Below are 19,893 nucleotides of genomic sequence, written 5' to 3' on the forward strand. Positions count from 1 at the left end.
CGGAGACCAGAACTGTACACAGTATTCTAAGTGTGGTCGCACTAGTGACTTATATAGAGGCAAAATTATGTTCTCCTCATGAGCATCTATGCCTCTTTTAATGCATCCCATTATTTTATTTGCCTTTGCAGCAGCTGCCTGACACTGGCCGCTAAATGTGAGTTTGTCGTCCACCCATACACCCAGGTCTTTTTCAGTGACTGTTTTGCCCAGTGTTTTACAATTAAGCACATAATTATACATCTTATTCGTTCTACCCAAGTGCATGACCTTACATTTATCCCCATTAAAGCTCATTTGCCATTTATCAGCCCAAGCTTCTAGTTTACATAAATCCTCCTGTAATATAAAATTGTCCTCCTCTGTATTGATTACCCTGCAGCGTTTAGTGTCATCTGCAAATATTGATATTCTACTCTCTATGCCCCCTACAAGGTCATTAATAAATATGTTAAAAAGAAGCGGGCCCAAAACTGACCCCTGTGGTACCCCACTGCTAACTGTGACCCAGTCCGAGTGTGCTCCATTAATAACCACCCTTTGTTTCCTATCCCTGAGCCAGCTCTTAACCCACCTACACATATTTTCCCCTATCCCCATTGTTCTCATTTTATGTATCAACCTTTTGTGTGGCACCGTATCAAAAGCTTTTGAAAAGTCCATGTACACCACGTCCACTGCATTCCCTTGGTCCAGTCCGGAACTTACCTCTTCATTCATTCTACCAATAAAAGATTACCTTTTATATCTAATTACTTGCAATTTTGGTCATTCATACCTTTTTCTATATGATTTTCAAGCATTCCAGTCCACATCACTGAAATCAGGGTCTCTTCTCCTACATGATGCTGCTCTCAGATTACATAACAAAACTGCTGACATATTCCTTTTAATACATAGATTTGCATGAGAACTGCATACACACAATTGTAGGATATTTTTAATGAACTTGTTATATTGTGTTTATTGTAAATGTTTTGATGCAATGAAAAAATAATAATTGCAAATGTGAATATAACCTATAACTTACAAGGCAGTTGTCAACCAAGTGTCAGAAATGTTGTGCATACATTTCACATTTTAGAATATTACTAACTGTAGATTTCTTCCTTCTATCACATAAGCTGCAGAGTATTTATTATAATTTAAAGCGAATGTGTCAGCAGGTTTATGCTATGTAATCTGAAGACTGCAGTAGATTGAGGCTGAAACACAGAATTCAGGGAAGTGTCACTTGTCAAAGTGTGTGCTGTAGTTTACTAACTGTGAAGGATTTATCACTGAGAGATTAAGATTGCCAGACTAGTCTGGCGATGTCCCCTCCCCTGTGATAAGCTCCTCACTGTCAATGGACTTTGTACATGGAGAGCCTGCTGTGGGCGGAGTTAGCTTCCTCAGCTCTGCTTCATTCTAAATCTAAAAGCTCTGATTGTGTGAGAACTGCTGCACCTAGTAATCTAAGTGATACATCATTGGATTCAGCTTCTTTTTACCTACATCAAGCTGCTCTCAGATGAGGTAGCAAAAATCTGCTGACAGATTCCCTTTAAAGGGGTCAAAACATAACAAATAAACCAAATATTTCTTTAGAAGGAATTGACAGTGAAGCTAATGGTATTTTTCACGAGTACAGTAAGACATACTTTAATCCAATCCAGACAAGGCATGATGACTGATGTATTAGATATTCTGGATTATTGGACAGTTAAAGGGGTTTTCCACTTTTAAAAAGGTAAACCCCAAACTTGCCTAAAAGTATAAAATGAGACTGTTCTCACTTTCACCTGCTTCTTTCTTAATGCTTTGGCTGCAGCAGTGACATGTCTATAGGTCACATCACTGCTGCAGCCAATCACTGAACTCAGTGACTCGACCAAGGTAAATTGTGTGGGCTACTGAGCTCAATCTTTATCTGCAAAAATAACATCAACAGCCCACTTCATTACTGCAGCCAATCAGTGGCTCAGTCAAAGCACAGTGGCTGCAGCAGTGACATCGCATTGACAGCTAACATAACCACCGTTGAGCTAATTAAGTGGCTGCCGCAGTCAAGTCACATTGACAGCTCAAACCACTGCTGCAATCATCGTTTAGCCAAGGTATATGGCACAGGTTGCTAAACTAAATAATTGGTTGCAACGGTGACATCAGATTGACAGCTCAAATAACCATTGCAGCCAATCACTGTGCTCAGCCGAGTTATATGGAACGCTCTGCTGAGTTAATTAATTGGCAGAAGCGGTCACCTTACGTTGACAGCTCATATCACTGCTGCAGCCAATCATCGCTCAACCTAGGTGCATGGTATGAGCTGCTGAGCTCAAAGATTGACTGAAGCAATGATATAAGTTGACAATGCAACATCACTGCTGCCGCAAAAACATTGAGACTGAAACAGCGGCGGAGAGCAATCACTGATCCCGAAGAGGATGATTGCTGTCTGATTTTGTTATTTCATGTGTCAGGCAAGATTGGGGTCCATTTTTCTAAAAGTGGAAAACCCCTTCAATAAAAATAAATTTTCACACAGCATAAGGAGAGTCTCCTCAGGGTGGTAAGGGGTTGAGAGTCTTTCCCCTTTAAACCACCATGTTGTTATTAAGCATGTATATATATATATATATATATATATGTATTTAATACCGTTGTTGCGTAATATCATGTGTATTTTATGTTGCTGTATTACCCGTGTAATATATGTATATATGCTGTTTTGCTGCTGCACCATGTATATGATAGGGACAGTGTAGGCTATGTTATGGCCACTAGATGGGGGCACTGAGCTCACTACATTGTAGATATAGCTGTAGGACATATAGGAGTTAACTGTAGGAGGGGTTAGCTGGGGAGTAAGTCAGGAAGGTCTTCCTGTGTCAGTGAGTCAGGGGACTGACCCCTATGTGCTCAGGTGGGCTATATGCCTGAGCTGCATAACTACCCCGTAACGTTAAAGCTTATGCCCAGTCATCCAGGGGGTACATAGAGAAGAAAAAGGGTACAGCAGAACCAGCAGTAGAGAGGAAAAGAAGGAAGTAGAGGAAGATTGAAGGTCACCGTAAAAGTGTTCGGGCAGGTCACTCCAGATTGTGGCGAATAGCTATGTGGGCTGAATCTCTGATGTCCGGGGCAAAATGGGCAGGAGAGCACTTCACCGTGGTGACACTTTACAGGGAGGATGCTCCGTCCCACGGAAACACAGTGATGCAAGGAACTGTGAAGGGAAATATGAAGTAATGTGCCGTCTTTACTGTGATGAAAATGATGGAAACTACGTGGATGTGCTGTGTCCTGAGGTAAATAAATTTGTTCAGTTTAAGAGTTACCCTGGACTGTCTCTATTCATTTGGATCCAGGATCAGCTTCAAGTCAGCACAGCAAAGAACACACTGACAGCACCATGAGTACTGATCGTACCATGCAAGAGGGAGGCCAGGGTATAGAATGCCCGAGATACTCAGCCACGACTACTGCCCTGGCCGACCTTTACAGGGTCTTTGCACATCAGCACTTGAAGTCGGTGTGAACGGTTTCCTTACCTGTATAGATAATTTCCGGCCTTCTCTGCTGATCTTCACGTGGTGAAGTCTGCGATTATTAAGTCTTTCAGAGTCTAATGTGAAAACATAAGATCCTTCCTTACTGAGCTTATATCTGACTTGTAGACTTCCTAAAAAACATAAGAAGAATGTGAAATCAGAACTTGGCCATGTTCAGCCCGGTCCTCACACCAAACCTTGGAAATGAGATTTCAATGCAGAAAAATCAGACCTGAGAATAGCAGTTTAACAAAACATTCCGGAAGTTTTTTGTCTATTTTTTGTAAGTAGAGATGAGTGAACCTGAAATGCAAAGTTTTGGTTTGTACAGGAAACCTAGTGTCCAGTGCTGAACATATTGCTCCAAGGGAGAGAAAGATAGGAAAGAGGAGATTGAGGGAAAGAGAAGGAAAGAGAAAGATTTTCCATATCAAAAGTTCGGGTCCAGATTAATTTCTATGGGGTTCGGGTTCAAGTTTGGGTGCAGTTCTGGAACATGAACAAAACTTTTGACTAAACTTTGGTCGAACCCAAACTTCCACGGGTCCACTCATTGGTTCTTATCCTCCTTCTTTGGACGCCCAGTTTCTTTTTAATGAGTCTTTAATAAGTGTATCATAAAATGTTTGTCATTATCAGATGTTTAGTTATAAAATCGAAGAGAAATTATTATTTTTATTTAAAGGGGTGGTACAAAATACAAAGTAATTTTCCTCCTAAATTCAATTCCTATTCATTTACTGACATAATCTAAACCATTTTCTAATATACTATAATCAATAATTCCTTATCCTTCCCTCACTGCACTATATGTGAGTCAACAGCGTGATGCAGCAGCAAAAAAGGCAAATGCAATTCTGGGATGTATTAACAGAAGCATACAGTGTAGATCACGTGAAGTCATTATTTCCCTCTACTCCTCTTTGGTCAGACCTCATCTGGAATATTGTGTCCAGTTTTGGGCACCACATTTTAAAAAAGACATCAACAAACTGGAGCAAGTTCAGAAAAGAGCGACCAGAATGGTGACCAGTCTGCAAACCCTGTCTTATGAGGAAAGGTTGCAGGATTTGGGAATGTTTATCTTGCAAAAGAGAAGATTGAGAGGAGACTTAATAGCTGTCTACAAATATCTGAAGGGCTGTCACATTGCAGAAGGATCATCTTTCTTCTCATTTGCACAAGGAAAGACTAGAAGCAATGGGATGAAACTGAATGGTAGGAGACACAGATTAGATATTAGAAAAACGTTTTGACAGTTAGAGTGATCAATGAGTGGAACAGGCTGCCACGAGAGGTGGTGAGTTCCCCTTCAATAGAAGTCGCCAAACAAAGGCTGGACAGACATCTGTCTGGGATGATTTAGTGAATCCTTCTTTGAGCAGGGGGTTGGACCAGATGATCCAGGAGGTCCCTTCCAACTCTACTGTTCTATGATTCTATGATCTAACGACTTTTCTTTTTTTTTCTACTTCCTTTTTGATGACACTCTGTTTTAGAATCCCCGTGCATGCTAAGATACTTAAATGAAGCGTCTTCAGGAGGCATCAATTTGTTAATTAATAAAGATAAACACTTCTATAAGATTAACACTTCTTTTTTTAACCCCTTAATGACCATTGATATGCCTTTTAATGGCGGCAGTTAAGGGTACTTATTCCTCAGGGCTGTTAAAATAAGGGCATAGCGTCCCCCAGCATGGGGAAATCTCTAGGGTCTCTGCTACTGGGAACATGATTCAGGTTTGCTTTTACTGTCCCCAGTCTTGTGATCGCCGTTATTCACCGAACAACCCTAATAACTATTAAGGTTGTATTGGGGTTACAATTGTGGTGTTGGGGTTAGGGTGGTGTTGGGGTTATGATTGTGGTTAGGGTTGGGAATAGGCTTAGGGGTGTGTTGGGGTTAGGGTTGGAGTTAGGGCTGTGTTAGGTTTGGAGTTAGAATTGGGGGGTTTCTACTGTTTAGGTACATCAGGGAGTCTCCAAACATGACCATGCGCCACCATTGATTCCAGCCATTTTTGTGTTCAAAAAGTCAAAAGGTGCTCCCTCCCTTCTGAGCACTGTCATATGCCCAAACATTGGCTTTCCCCCACATAAAGGGTATCGCCGTACTCAGGAGAAATTGCACAACAAATTTTGTGGTGCATTTTCTCCTGATACCCTTGTAAAAATAAAAAAAAGTTTGAGTCTAAAGTAAATTTCTTGTGAAAAAAGTAAAACATTCATTTTTTGTGGCCTGGCTGACACTGGGGATCCAAAAGTTTTAAAGGGAGTCTGCCAAAAGGTCAAACAGTCTGTTTTTTGCTCCTGCTGCTCACCTGAGTATTTTTTTATTTTATATATCTATCTATTTATTTAGTGCTAATTATTATGGTTTTTACTAAGGGGGCATTGATCATAGTATTCTATAGGGGTGTGTCTATAGATGTATTTGCATAGTCACCCTGTAAGCCACACCCACTTCATAAAGACCATAAAATAACACTTAATAAAAAGGTCCTATCTCTGGCACCATAAGGCGGATTTATCAAGTGCAAAATAAATAAATAAATAAATAATCAGGAGAGTAGCATGATTAAAATAATTTCAAAAACTAGCCCCTGATGACAGGTCTGCTATAAGCCCCAGATATTAGTTGATTTCTTACGGCATAACCAGTAGACATTGTATTAGCGAGAAACTATGAAGTCATTGGTAATTGTCTTTTGTATTTTAAGTCAGGGTTCAAACAACTACACCACATTACATTACTATACAAAGCAAAATCTGACTCTCTTTAATAATTGGCGGCTAACAGAGCGGTATGAAGGTCTGCATCAGACCGGGAGGGATCTCAATGCTCATCATATCCAGCCTCTGCTTATTCTTACTATGGAAGGAAATGTGAGGACTTACTCTCTCTCTCTATTTTCATCTTTTTATTTATTTTTTTCATTTTTTTGCTTTTAGACATTTTCCTTTATTCTCTTTAGAAGCCAATAAACTGTGAAATCGAATTAATTCCGTGACGCAACATGCAGCCAAGTAAAATAGCTTACAAAGCCGCTGTCAGGACAGATTCACAGGTGTAATAGCTGTTTCTACATATTTTTGAAGAACAAAGACTCGGAGAGAGAGAAAGACGCCGGGATTAGACAAGATGAAAACAGGGAAGGGTGAAAATTCAATTATCATCCTGCTTCTGTGAAATCCCCCCGTATCAGGAGGCGTGATGCTCTGCATCATGGTAGGATTCTGCACCGGATGGTAACCCATTCTACCGAGTCACACATGTGCTGTTATATCCTGCTGAGATGCACGGCATCACTTCTCCTGTTACAAGGGGGAATCTCGGAAAAGCAGGATGACAATTGAATTTCCACCCTTCCATTTTTTCATCATGTCTGACTGTGGCGTCTGCTTTCCAACCAAAGCTGTATTTAGAATGTTTCTGTCACTGGGACACAGCATTTATTTTATAGCTAAACTCCCACCACAATGCTCTGCTTTTTATTTTAGTGAAATATATTCATGTTTTTTTCTATATCTCCCCCAACACAGCACAGCAGATCAAGCTCTGCACTGCAATTGATGCAGCCAGAGCAAGCTAGAAGAATGCTGAATGCAACTCTGAAGGCAAGTAGAGTACCAAACAGGATTGGCTAAAAACTGCTGCAAGAAAAGCAACATAACTACAAAGTATCAACACTACATTATGGCCAACTATAAATTGTATGTAACGTACTGCATGATTAAAGCTGACCAGGAGATAGACATTGGTCAAATATTTATCGGTCAGTTATGGATCGTGACTCTCCCGTACGCATAATAAAACACTTAGTGAATGAGATTTAATGTAGATAAATGTAGAGTAATGCACCTAGGATGGAGTAATCCTATTGCTGCATATACATTAAATGGGACCATACTTGGGACTACAGATCAAGAAAAGGACATGGGTATTCTAGATACAAGTAAGCTGAGCTTCAGTACTCAATGTCAAACAGCAGCCGCAAAAGCAAACAAGATTTTAGGATATATAAAACTAGATAAAATCCTGCGATCCCAAAGTATTGTGGGCTCCACATTTGAAAAAGGATATTCAGAAGTTAGAATCAGTTCAACGATGGGCAACTAGTTTATTACAAGGAATGGAAGGCCTCTCATATGATGAGAGGTTGGATAAGTTGGGTTTATTTAGCTTAGAAGAAAGACGACTCAGAGGTGAACTCATTTATACATATAAATGCATGTGTGGTCAGTAAAAAAGACTGGTGCATGACTTATTCCTTCCAAAGGCCATACTAAGGACCGGGGGGCACTCATTAAGGGTGGAAGAAAGGCGATTCCGGCAGCTAAATAGGAAAGGGTTCTTTACAGTTAGAGCAGTCAGACTGTGGAAGGCCGACTACAAGAGGTAGTAATGGCAGACACTATATCATCATTAAAATAATGGCTCTATTCCCTGCTCAGAGCCACCTCCTACTGCTTGACTGACAGCCTCTATGCCATATGACATCAGGCAAAGGAGCTATCAGTCAATCAGATGGAGACAGCTATGGGTGGGGGAAAGAGCTAGAATGACCGAGGCTTCAGATCTACCATTGCTGTTCAGCTTCATTTGCATATCAATTAAACCGCTGATTTCTGAATAATGGAGGAACAGACTGGCGATGTAAAGGTATTTCAGGACTTGCCTTTGAAAGATCTACTGGCCCATATATTTAATTTTGGGTGCGAAAGCCTGCTGACGGATTCTCTTTAAAATAATGTACATCAAGTTCTTTGTTTCGGTGGTGCAGAAAAAACTGATGTCCTCTTATAGATTGAGCGCTGGGTCTGAGAGGTTCACATCATGCCGTCAGAGTGCATTATTTTAGCGGCAATGTACTGGAAACCTCAGATTGCAGCTCAGCAGCCTCAATAGATTTGAGGAATAATAATAAAGAATTGAAGAATGGTAAGTGCCGCCATCTGCATAGCCGGGGAAGAAACCTGCTTCTTAATTACTGTTTTCCCCCAAGGGACTTGAATTTGTTACATTTGCTAGGGGTACCGGCAGCTGCTGAGATAAAAGAGCGGATCTGCCGCTTCTCCACAAGTTTTAATTATGGCTCAAAAAGTGAGTAAATTGTCACAGAAACAAATGAGCCAAGCAATTTATTTACCAGATTACAAGCGTGGTCTCAGGCGGAGCGGATGAGGGGATAATCAGCTGATATAGCACAAGCCCCCTGGGGTCTTCAGCATCCACCATGCTAAAATATGACTGCAAGCAATATAATTCCATAATGCTGCAGCACCATTCACAACCACCAGGTATTCCATATCTATAGGGAACCTGTCACAGATGCACTGTTATAGCAGGAAAGGTAACGCCTTCCTCCAAGGGTGGCAGTATGAAAATACAATTTCTGGAGATTTCAGCTCTTTATATACTTACTAAGAACCAAAATTTAGCCATTGTGGCTGTCATGGAAAACAATCAAGTATAACCAGACTCACAGATGTAGCAAAGCTAAAAGGGTTGTCCAGTGAAGGATGGGTGATAACTTACTAATAGGTAGGGGTCCAACATCAGGGACCCTCAGAAGGGGGGATTTTTAGCCCCGACTGAGCACTTTTATACCCATTGCAAAATGGAGTGGCGGGTCGAGTGCCTGAACCTGCTCCATTCATACTCTAAGGGACTGCTTAGAAAAGCCAACCCAACACTCGGCAGCCCCATACAGAATGAAAGGTGGCTGAGCATGTGCACTGCCACTTCTTTCTAAGGACGGCCATACACATTAGATTACTATTGGCTGTTTGATGCTTGGGCCTATCATCTCAGCCAGCTCTCCAATACACAGGACTAATCGCTTTTCCAATCGTTCCAATATTTTCTATAAGAAAGCCTTCGACTGACAAGTCTCCATTAAATCAATGAGATTGTCAGTCCGAAATCGGATATGCATTATCGACATCTACCGTGACCATTAGTCGGCTGGTACTCCCATACACAATACACCGTCGGCTGTACTCGGCGATAATGGCGGGGTTCATCCAACTTTAGTCTAATGGGTATGGGAGCCTTAACATGGATAAAAGTTCCTTCTTCTGTTGGGCAGCAGTTGAACTTCCACCTGTGGATATGTGATGACTTTCTTTTACCTGACAACCCATTGAAAATGAAAATAGTGAGACATGCTACATCAATTTCATAATATATATTATACTACTATATACACAATAAATTTGACAAATATAAAAAGTTGAGGTTCTTACTGCACATGTTGTGCAAAGTGTATAAGCCTATCTGCCAGAGTCTTCTTTTAGATGGGATCCTATACTAAACAGATGTTCTTCTCTTTGTGCCTTAGCTTCGAGTGAACTTGGAAGAATATACAGATATAGTTTATTGTAATTGCAAACAGTCTAGGAAAGGCTGGATAAGGTGCTCAATCTTTCGGGTGCAAGGTATCAGAGTTTTGGGTGGACCCTATTCACAGATTTTTCCAAGAGTGCTTTTCATTAGACCAAAGTCAAATGATATCTTTTGTTTCCGCAGTAGATTTGAGACCTTTGCACAGAGGGACGTGCGTCTTTAGCACAGGGAACCATCTGAAAGAAGTCGCATTGTCGCTTGCAGATGGGCTCATGATACACTTAGACCAAAATGAGCACTGATAAACTCAAGGTTTTTACATGTGCAGCAATAGCTTGTATGGCTTACACTTACCATTTCTGCAGAGCATTACAGCTAGGTAATCCTGATATATGGTGGTCACGTAGAGTAATAGGCTTGGCGCTTGAGCTGTCATGAAGCCGAAAGCAATATTCTCTCTTGATATCACCGTATCAGCATATATGGATGAAGCTGACGCACTGCTATTCCTGGACACTGGATATGGCTCTTGGAAAATATATGTGACGGAGGTTCCAGCTTCAAACAAAGCAGAAACTTCTAAAAAGGAACATAAAAGAGAAAACACAAGCTTAAAAATCACATAGATATGAACAGTATTTGAGTCAATGATCAAAGACTTGCACCTTGGTATTATGTATTTACACTTTCACCCTGAGACAGACTGGAAATCTTTATGAATCACATCTCAGTCATGGTAACGTTGGGGTTAACACAACAAGACAGAATTACTATTCTGTACTGTTAGACAGATCAGCAGCAGCCAATTTTGTCAGAATCGCCATTCACTGATGGAATATTGATGAGCTGCAACCGATAATTGATAGCTGATAGGCTGTTGTGTTTATATGACACAAGAATGTCATTTAATCCGCCGGGAATAGACAGTATCAACATTGTTGGATGAGCACCACTGCGGTATGGGAGCACAGATTGGGCCCAATTCATCAAAGTTTTCATGTCAAAATTCTACATTAAAAGCTTTGAAAAGTCATAAATTTAGGCCGAACTCAGAGTAGGGCCTAAATTTGTGACTATCGGTGTATTCACGCCATATTCTCCCAGCTCCGCCCAGATGGGTGGAGCTGGAGAGGGACGGGGCATGGCAACTGCTGCTTGTCAAATTCATGCCAAGTGGCAGTATTTACTACACCAGAAATAATACTCCAGCAGGAGCCGGACTAGGATTTGTGGCGAAGTGCACACAGAGGTGTACGTTGCTCTTCTGACACTGCTGATTAATAAAGAGGTGTACGCCTCTTTCTGAATTTGGTGTGTCTAACTCCAACACATCCCTTAATCAAAACTGGCATGAACAACATCATTCTTAACAAATTGGGTCCACTGTTTCTATTTTTTGTGGGACACTGAATTGATTAAGCAGGATCTATCCAGTAGTAGGCTGCTAGGAACGGCGGAATGCACTAAATAAAAAACTAATAAAGTGCGTTCGCCGCTCAGGATCCACCGTGCAGTAGGTGATGTAACTGCTGCTAAGTGGTGGCAGAAGCAATATGGCGGTATTGTGCACAGGGTTAACCGTCATCCAAGTGCACAGAGCAATCTCTGTTATATCACAGAGATGCCTATGAACATAAACAAAAGAGCTGAGCCTGTTAAGGTCACAAGTACTCAGAGTAGTTACACATATGGTATAAGGTCACAGTCCTCCCTCCCCCACTGCATCTAGCTCACTCTCTGATTTTGAACCAGTCACAGAAGAAGAAGTAAGCAGGCTCCTTGCATCTTCTCGCCCAACTACTTGCACCAGTGACCCATTTCCGTCACATCTCCTCCAGTCCCTTTCCCCTGCTGTCACCCCTCACCTAACTAAAATATTTAACCTCTCTCTTTCTTCTGGTATTTTTCCCTCCTCATTTAAGCATGCCATCATGCATCCACTAGTTAAAAAACCATCCCTTGACCAAAACTGTGCCGCTAACTATAGACCTGTCTCTAATCTTCCCTTCATCTCTAAACTCCTGGAACGCCTGGTCCACTCCCGTCTTATCCGCTATCTCTCAGAAAACTCTGTTCTCGACCCTCTCCAATCCGGTTTCTGCTCTTTACACTCCACTGAAACTGCCCTCACTAAAGTCTCTAATGATCTGCTAACAGCTAAATCAAATGGTCATTACTCCATGCTAATTCTCTTGGATCTCTCTGCAGCATTCGACACTGTGGATCATCAGCTCCTCCTCACTATGCTCCGTTCCATTGGCCTCAAGGACACCGTTCTCTCCTGGTTCTCCTCCTATCTCTCCGACCGCTCCTTTATTGTATCTTTTGCCGGTTCCTCCTCCTCTCACCTTCCCCTTACTGTTGGGGTCTCCCAAGGATCGGTTCTAGGCCCCCTCCTCTTCTTGTACACTGCCCCTATTGGTCAAACAATCAGTAGATTTGGTTTCCAGTACCATCTCTATGCTGATGACACCCAATTATACGCTTCTTCTCCTGACATCACGCCAGCCTTTCTAGAAAACACCGGCGATTGTCTAAACGCTGTGTCTAATATCATGTCTTCACTATATCTGAAACGGAACCTGTCAAAGACTGAACTCCTGGTGTTTCCTCCCTCTACTAATGTACCTATACCCGACATTGCTATTTCTGTGTGTGGCTCCACTATTACTCCCCAGCAACAGGCCCGCTGTCTTGGGGTCATACTTGATTCTGAGCTTTCCTTTGCCCCCCACATTCGATCACTGGCTCGTTCTTGTCATCTGCACCTCAAAAACATTTCTAGAATTCGACCTTTTCTTACTTTTGACTCTGCAAAAACTCTTACTGTTTCTCTTATTCATTCTCGTCTCGACTATTGTAACTCTCCTCTAATCGGTCTCCCTCTTACAAAACTCTCCCCTCTCCAATCTGTCTGGAATGCTGCAGCCAGGATCATATTCCTCACCAATCGTTACACCAATGCCTCTACCTTGTGCCAGTCATTACACTGGCTACCCATCCACTCCAGAATTCAGTATAAACTTATTACCCTCACCCACAAAGCCCTCCATGGCTCAGCACCACCCTACATCTCCTCCCTTGTTTCAGTATACCACCCTACCCGCGCCCTCCGTTCTGCTGATGACCTGAGGTTAGTATCCTCAATAGTCAGAACCTCCCACTCCCGTCTCCAAGACTTTATACGTGCCGCACCAATTCTTTGGAATGCACTTCCCAGGTCAATACGATTAGTCCCCAATCCCCACAATTTTAAGCGTGCCCTGAAAACACATGTATTCAGACTGGCCTATCGCCTCAACACATTAACCTAATCTATCCCTGTGTGGCACAGCCAAAAGTTTTACCATAACCAGATTTCCCGCATCATGTTCCCACATGCTTTATGCATCCATTAGCCCTCTGTGTCTGTACTGTCACACACTTAACATTATGGCTGGTCCATACAATCAGGGCAACTGTTACCACCCACCTTTCGTGTCTACCTCTTTCCTCATAGACTGTAAGCTTGCGAGCAGGGCCCTCTTTCCTCTTGGTATTTGTTATAATCTACTGTATGTGATTATTGTTATGCTGTAATGTCTATTGTCTGTACAAATCCCCTCTGAAATGTAAAGTGCTGTGGAATATGTCGCTATAAAAATAAAATTTATTATTATTATTACAGGAATAGCCAAAGATGTCATTCACCAGAATCATGCATTCATCGTCATTCACACAGCAGCAAGTATGGTCTATACTAGCGCATGGCGGATCAGCCATGAGCGCCTTTTATAGCAGCCGGGACCTTCCACACGCCTCCAGATCTCTGAGATGGACAAATTAGATTTGGAGCAGGACCTGAGCACGACTCCCGATCTCCAATGGGAGATCGTCCCATGAGCATGCTCAGTAAGAGGACCGAAGGACTTAGCCTCAGGAGAGATTTGCTGCAAGGCAATCTCCTCTGCAATCTGCAGTGGATAAAGAGCAGGAGACTCAGGAATGTGAGGATCTGGATTCCTGCATAGCAACCGCAGAAACCTGACTCCTAACTGTAGGCACCTCTTTAACTTCACAACTATGTACCTAGTCCAGCTCTAAACTGAAAAGTTGAAACATTTCTATAAAGTCTAATTAACCCTATGGCCATAATTCATTAAGGCCGATCCATCATGATAAGGTGGCCTGTTGGAGCCACATGCATGGCTCTTAATGAATCAGGAGTATCTGACAAGTGGTGTGTACCATGCCAAAAATCTTAGTTGGAGTAAAATTTATGCCGTAAGGAGCTCATCATGAATTAGATATGCTATGATGTCATACCTCACCCACACCCTCATCACGCGCCGCATCCACCCATTTTGGCATACCTGGAAAATGATGATATGAAAATGGCACTACGACTGGCACAAAAAAATGTGATTTTTTTTTTCCACGTGATTCAACAGAATTCTGGAAAAATTGATTTGATGAATCAGGACCTATGCAAATAAAACAGTCTGGACTTCAGACTGATATGTCACGATAATCTGTCAATGACGTAAATCTTAAAAGTGTTGGGGAACTGAAACGTTTCCATATCTATTAGAACATTTTTGAACTCCCTTTCTGTGATGATTCCCTAATACCACTGATCCCAAGGATTGAAGGGAATGTGAATCCCTACCTTTCCAGCAGTTTATCATTAGGTGCTCTTCCCAACAAGAATGCATTGCTTAGACAGGTGGGAACATTCAGGTCCATTGATTCCTGCCATGAAACTTCTCACCTTCTGTACAATAAGGTCCTTCATATGCAGAGTTGGTGCAATCGCAGGTGTATCCATTCCGTTTCTCCACACACTTCCCATTATTATGACATAAGTTTCCATAGCTGCTACAGTGACCCGGGCATCCTGGACGGATTCCAAGCGTCACTCGGGCCTTTTCTTCCAAGTCTAGAGTTTGTCCATTTATCTTGAGAGAACGTAGACAGCCGACAAAGCCTTTATGACGGGATGAAGTCCCTCCTGGAGGAAACAAACACCTTATAACATTGGTTTTAACAAACATTGATGAATACTCTTGTCCTCTACTCACCTACATACAGCTGAGTGTTGGGCAGGACACGGACTCGTCCATCAGATGGACTCTGCACTAGTTTTCTTGGCTGGTTGTCTATGATCAGACTGACTTCTTTAATAGTCCTCTCAGCTCTGACTTCATGCCACTGACCATCATTTAAAGTTGAGATTGATTGCAAAGAGATCTCCAAGGGCCCATTCCCCACATCAAATGAAAATGTGACCTGGTAGGGAGCTGTAAAGTGGAAACAGTCAATATTATAATCAATACTTATTTTCATTCGTTTACTGACATCTCTCTACTATATGTAGACAACTGAGAATTTAGTGGTTGTTTTGACTCTGAGCTCCACTCGTTTCATTACTTACCTCCTTAAAATAAGTTTTTGGGTTTTTTGATATTTATTTTTCAGTTCTTAACATTTAAAAAGCAACATTTTCTGCTGAATAATTTATTACATGTAAATTAGGAACAACAAATGTAAACATCCTCTTTTTTCCTACACAGAAGACGCAAGCAGATAAATTCACCGGAGATGTCGCCATTTGTTACATATTCTCATTATTTTATCATTCCGCTGAGACTGCGAAAGATTATTTATTCCAATGTTGCAAAATTATTTTTCTTTTTGTTTTTAGAACTTTTCTGCTTCTCTCGATTTGAACTAATGTCACAATATAACAGATTTGCACTTGAGAATATATGATGACATACGCAATATATGAACATACATAACATAAATAATCAGCGTTCTCTGCTTAGTGACTGCACATTCTGGGAAGTTTCATAATTACACCAAACTCCATACAGTCATCTATTATGGGGAAAAAAACACCCTCTATATTAAAGAAAGGTCAGCATAGGTCATGTTCACACCAGAAAAGTGCTCTATACTGTGCGCTCTGTCAGGGTAATGTATTTATAGATGAAAACGAGAATTAGGCATGGCATATTCATTTACTTCAATGAGCCCAATGGAGTCCAATGCTTGAACGTTTGGACTCTGTTTTCACTGCTTTCTATTGGTATCCTCTGTGGTGTAGGCTACACCTTTGTGTCCTGCAAAAAAAAAGAACACAAATAGATAGCAGTTCAAGCAGAGCTCAAACACTTATTCGTTGGACCTCTTTTGTGTAATTCACTTGTCTCGGCTCCAGGGCCAGGCCATGATCCCTTTCTCTTTGACTGTTGTCCTTTGCTGTGTCCTATGGTGGCCTTTATAAGTTGCCTGGTGATCTCTCCTAAAATCATCACCCAAGGCCTTCTATGGCCGACTCTGACACCAATAAGTGACTGAGTGTCAAATACCCTTTGTTTTTAGTTATGTTAAGCCTTGTAGTTTGTCTCATCACTTTTCTCATCTGACAATCATCACAGCAAACTCTTGTTTGTTTCGACAATCTGCATTAGCTTCTGAATTAGATCTGCAATTAATCCTTCATCTGCTGTAAGCATAATTAGTCTTTACAACTTAAGTTCTTTTGTTTGTCTACGTTGCAAATTCCTGACTCGTCTTCTCATGTTCCCTGCTCCACTTGTCTGCCAGTTCTGAACGTTCCACTTGCCATCTGAAAACTATTGCCCACTGTGCTATCACCTTCAGTCAGTGTTGTACACCCTAATCTGAAACTTAGAGAATTCACCTTGCCAGGATAGCCCTGAAGTAAATGGATATGCAAAAGGAAATGTCTGTACCCAATTTACCAGTAAAAAAATGTCATAACAGAGTACTTAACTTATAACACGTTTGTAGTTTGTACATGGCCTTAGCTGTTGAAGTGTCTGCCAACGAGTAAGAACCAACAGAATTGTAAATCCTGCTCTGTAGTACTGTACACAACTAGATTATATTGCTAAACTGGTCTAGCTCATATGAAAGGGTAAGCCACCGTTTAGCAGTAAGGGCCATCAACAGTGATGCCTTGTGCAGTTCCTTCTGTTGCAACCCTCCCCCCCATATGGTCTACCATCATAGTGTAAAGATAACCATGTCAAATTGCACAATGATGACCTTTTCACCAAGATAGGGCATGTTTCCACGGTCCGGACAGTCGCAGCATCCAATCTGCAGAGTCCAGATGTTACAGCATAGTGGATGGGATTTTATGAAATCGCATCTCCACTATGCGTGCAGGGCCGCATCCAGATTTCCTGTGTATTCGGACATGTGGGGCGTCTTTCTAGACTGCAGCATGTCTATTTATCTTGTGGAGACTCTCCATCTCTGCAAGATAAATAACCCTGTCTATGGACACGATGTGGTGATTCCGCGGGTACAAAGGGGGGCGGCGCTTTGGGCGGAGTAGGGTTTCGGCTGCGTCCAAAGTGCTGCCAGTATGCCCCGTGGAGACGTACCCTAATACTACCATATTTTACCTACAGAACACAATGCTTTACAGCCCTGTCTATTGCAATAGTAGGAACGATGAATTGCAAATCCTTCTAACAGGTCTACAATATTAATCAGTGTAGGCAGCAAGGTTCTGGCTGTGAAGCTGTGACAATCTCACCTCTAATCCATGGAGTAATAAGAGATTAAATGTTAACATCAAAGCAGATGTCTTTCCATCTCTTTAGAAAGAAATATTTATATTGCATAATATCTTTATTCATTCGATGCAAAGAACAAACTTTGTGGAATACATATACTCTCTTCTGTGGGATATATACTGTATATACAGTGATGGAAATAAGGCTTGCCAACAAGGGTTTTGCCATCAAGTATTTAGTCTTGTTTGCCAGATGGATCAAATACTTATTTCCCACTGCAAAATGCAAATAAATTTATATAATTTATACAATGTGATTTTCTGGATTTTATTTCTGATTTTCTAACTCTCAATGTTAAAATTAACCTACCCTTAAAATTATAGACTGTCCATTAATTATCGACATAATTATAAGTCTATATAATATATATATATATATATATATATATATATATATATATATATACACACCGTATACAGTCATATGTAAAAGTTTGGGCACCCCTATTAATGTTAACCTTTTTTCTTTATAACAATTTTGGTTTTTGCAACAGCTATTTCAGTTTTATATATCTAATAACTGATGGACTCAGTTATATTTCTGGATTCAAATGAGGTTTATTGTACTAACAGAAAATGTGCAATCTGCATTTAAACAAAATTTGACCGGTGCAAAAGTATGGGCACCCTTATCATTTTCTTGATTTGAACACTCCTAACTACTTTTTACTGACTTCCTGAAGCACTAAATTGGTTTTGTAACCTCATTGAGCTTTGAACTTCATAGCCAGGTGTATCAAATCATGAGAAAAGGTATTTAAGGTGGCCACTTGCAAGTAGTTCTCCTATTTGATTCTCCTATGAAGAGTGGCATCATGGGCTCCTCAAAACAACTCTCAAATGATCTGAAAACAAAGATTATTCAACATAGCTTTTCAGGGGAAGGATACAAAAAGTTGTCTCAGAGATTTAACCTGTCAGTTTCCACTGTGAGGAGCATGGTAAGGAAATGGAAGAACACAGGTACAGTTCTTGTTAAGCCCAGAAGTGGCAGGCCAAGAAAAATATCAGAAAGGCAGAGAAGAAGAATGGTGAGAACAGTCAAGGACAATCCACAGACCACCTCCAAAGACCTGCAGCATCATCTTGCTGCAGATGGTGTCACTGTGCATCGGTCAACAATACAGCGCACTTTGCACAAGGAGAAGCTGTATGGGAGAGTGATGCGAAAGAAGCCGTTTCTGCAAGCACGCCACAAACAGAGTCGCCTGAGGTATGCAAAAGCACATTTGGACAAGCCAGTTACATTTTGGAAGAAGGTCCTGTGGACTGATGAAACAAAGATTGAGTTGTTTGGTCATACAAAAAGGCGTTATGCATGCGCTGTATTGTTGCCTCTCTGAGACAACTTTTTGTATCCTTCCCCTGAAAAGCTATGCTGAATAATCTTTGTTTTCAGATCATTTGAGAGTTGTTTTGAGGAGCCCATGATGCCACTCTTCATAGGAGAATCAAATAGGAGAACTACTTGCAAGTGGCCACCTTAATTACCTTTTCTCATGATTTGATACACCTGGCTATGAAGTTCAAAGCTCAATGAGGTTACAAAACCAATTTAGTGCTTCAGGAAGTCAGTAAAAAGTAGTTAGGAGTGTTCAAATCAAGAAAATGATAAGGGTGCCCATACTTTTGCACCGGTCAAATTTTGTTTAAATGCAGATTGCACATTTTCTGTTAGTACAATAAACCTCATTTGAATCCAGAAATATAACTGAGTCCATCAGTTATTAGATATATGAAACTGAAATAGCTGTTGCACAAACCAAAACTGTTATAAAGAAAAAAGGTTAACATTAATAGGGGTGCCCAAACTTTTACATATGACTGTATATATTCTGTTCTGTGGGATACATAAATTTTGTTCTGTGAGAAACATGTGTTCTGTTGTTTAAGATATATATGTTATGTTCTACACAGATGGGCTATGTGGTCATGTCCAATACAGGTGAAGTTTATTATCTCTGTAAACTTCCTGATAAAGTCCAAACAACGAGCTTCTTCTGGACACCAAGCAGAACCAAAACAGAAAATAAGCAGTCCATACAGGACACAGGCTCACTCGTATAAGTGTCAGTCCTTCACTCACAGCCTCTGGCTGAGCCATATAAACAAGGTATTTCAACCTGACCACATCTGAGACAGCTCAGCTGCTTTTTTAATGGCCTGCAAAGCCTCAGTTGGAGATATGGGATCCGATCAACTCATCCATCTGCTCTTAAAACCTGAACCCAAAATCCTGGCCCATTAAAAACTCCCTCAGCATTGATAATGCTGGAGCCTTCGTTTCCGGGCTTCACATTACCACCTAGGTGACACATATCTCCCATCCAGGACCTGCCCAGCTGCATCTGTGGCGCCCCTGAGGCTCAGTCGCCACAGAGGTACTGCACCTTCTCCTAAGGTGTAGTGCCC

At 41.2% G+C, this 19,893-nt stretch overlaps 1 protein-coding gene across 1 annotated transcript in view; it reads right to left on the reverse strand.

Annotated features, from left to right (window-relative positions):
- Nucleotides 1-19,893, reverse strand: part of LOC141082763 (contactin-associated protein-like 5) — a 581,387-nt gene that overhangs the window by 37,191 nt on the left and 524,303 nt on the right. The window contains exons 17-20 of the mRNA XM_073566679.1: nt 14,948-15,166; nt 14,638-14,877; nt 10,242-10,466; nt 3,537-3,667 (exon numbers count right to left, since the gene is read on the reverse strand). Of these exons, the coding sequence (XP_073422780.1) occupies nt 3,537-3,667; nt 10,242-10,466; nt 14,638-14,877; nt 14,948-15,166 (815 nt within the window). The remainder of the gene's footprint in view (nt 1-3,536; nt 3,668-10,241; nt 10,467-14,637; nt 14,878-14,947; nt 15,167-19,893) is intronic.

This window comes from Dendrobates tinctorius, unplaced genomic scaffold (assembly GCF_039654945.1).
Source record: "Dendrobates tinctorius isolate UK_male_01 unplaced genomic scaffold, ASM3965494v1 ptg000019l, whole genome shotgun sequence".
Taxonomy (NCBI): Eukaryota; Metazoa; Chordata; class Amphibia; order Anura; family Dendrobatidae; genus Dendrobates; species Dendrobates tinctorius.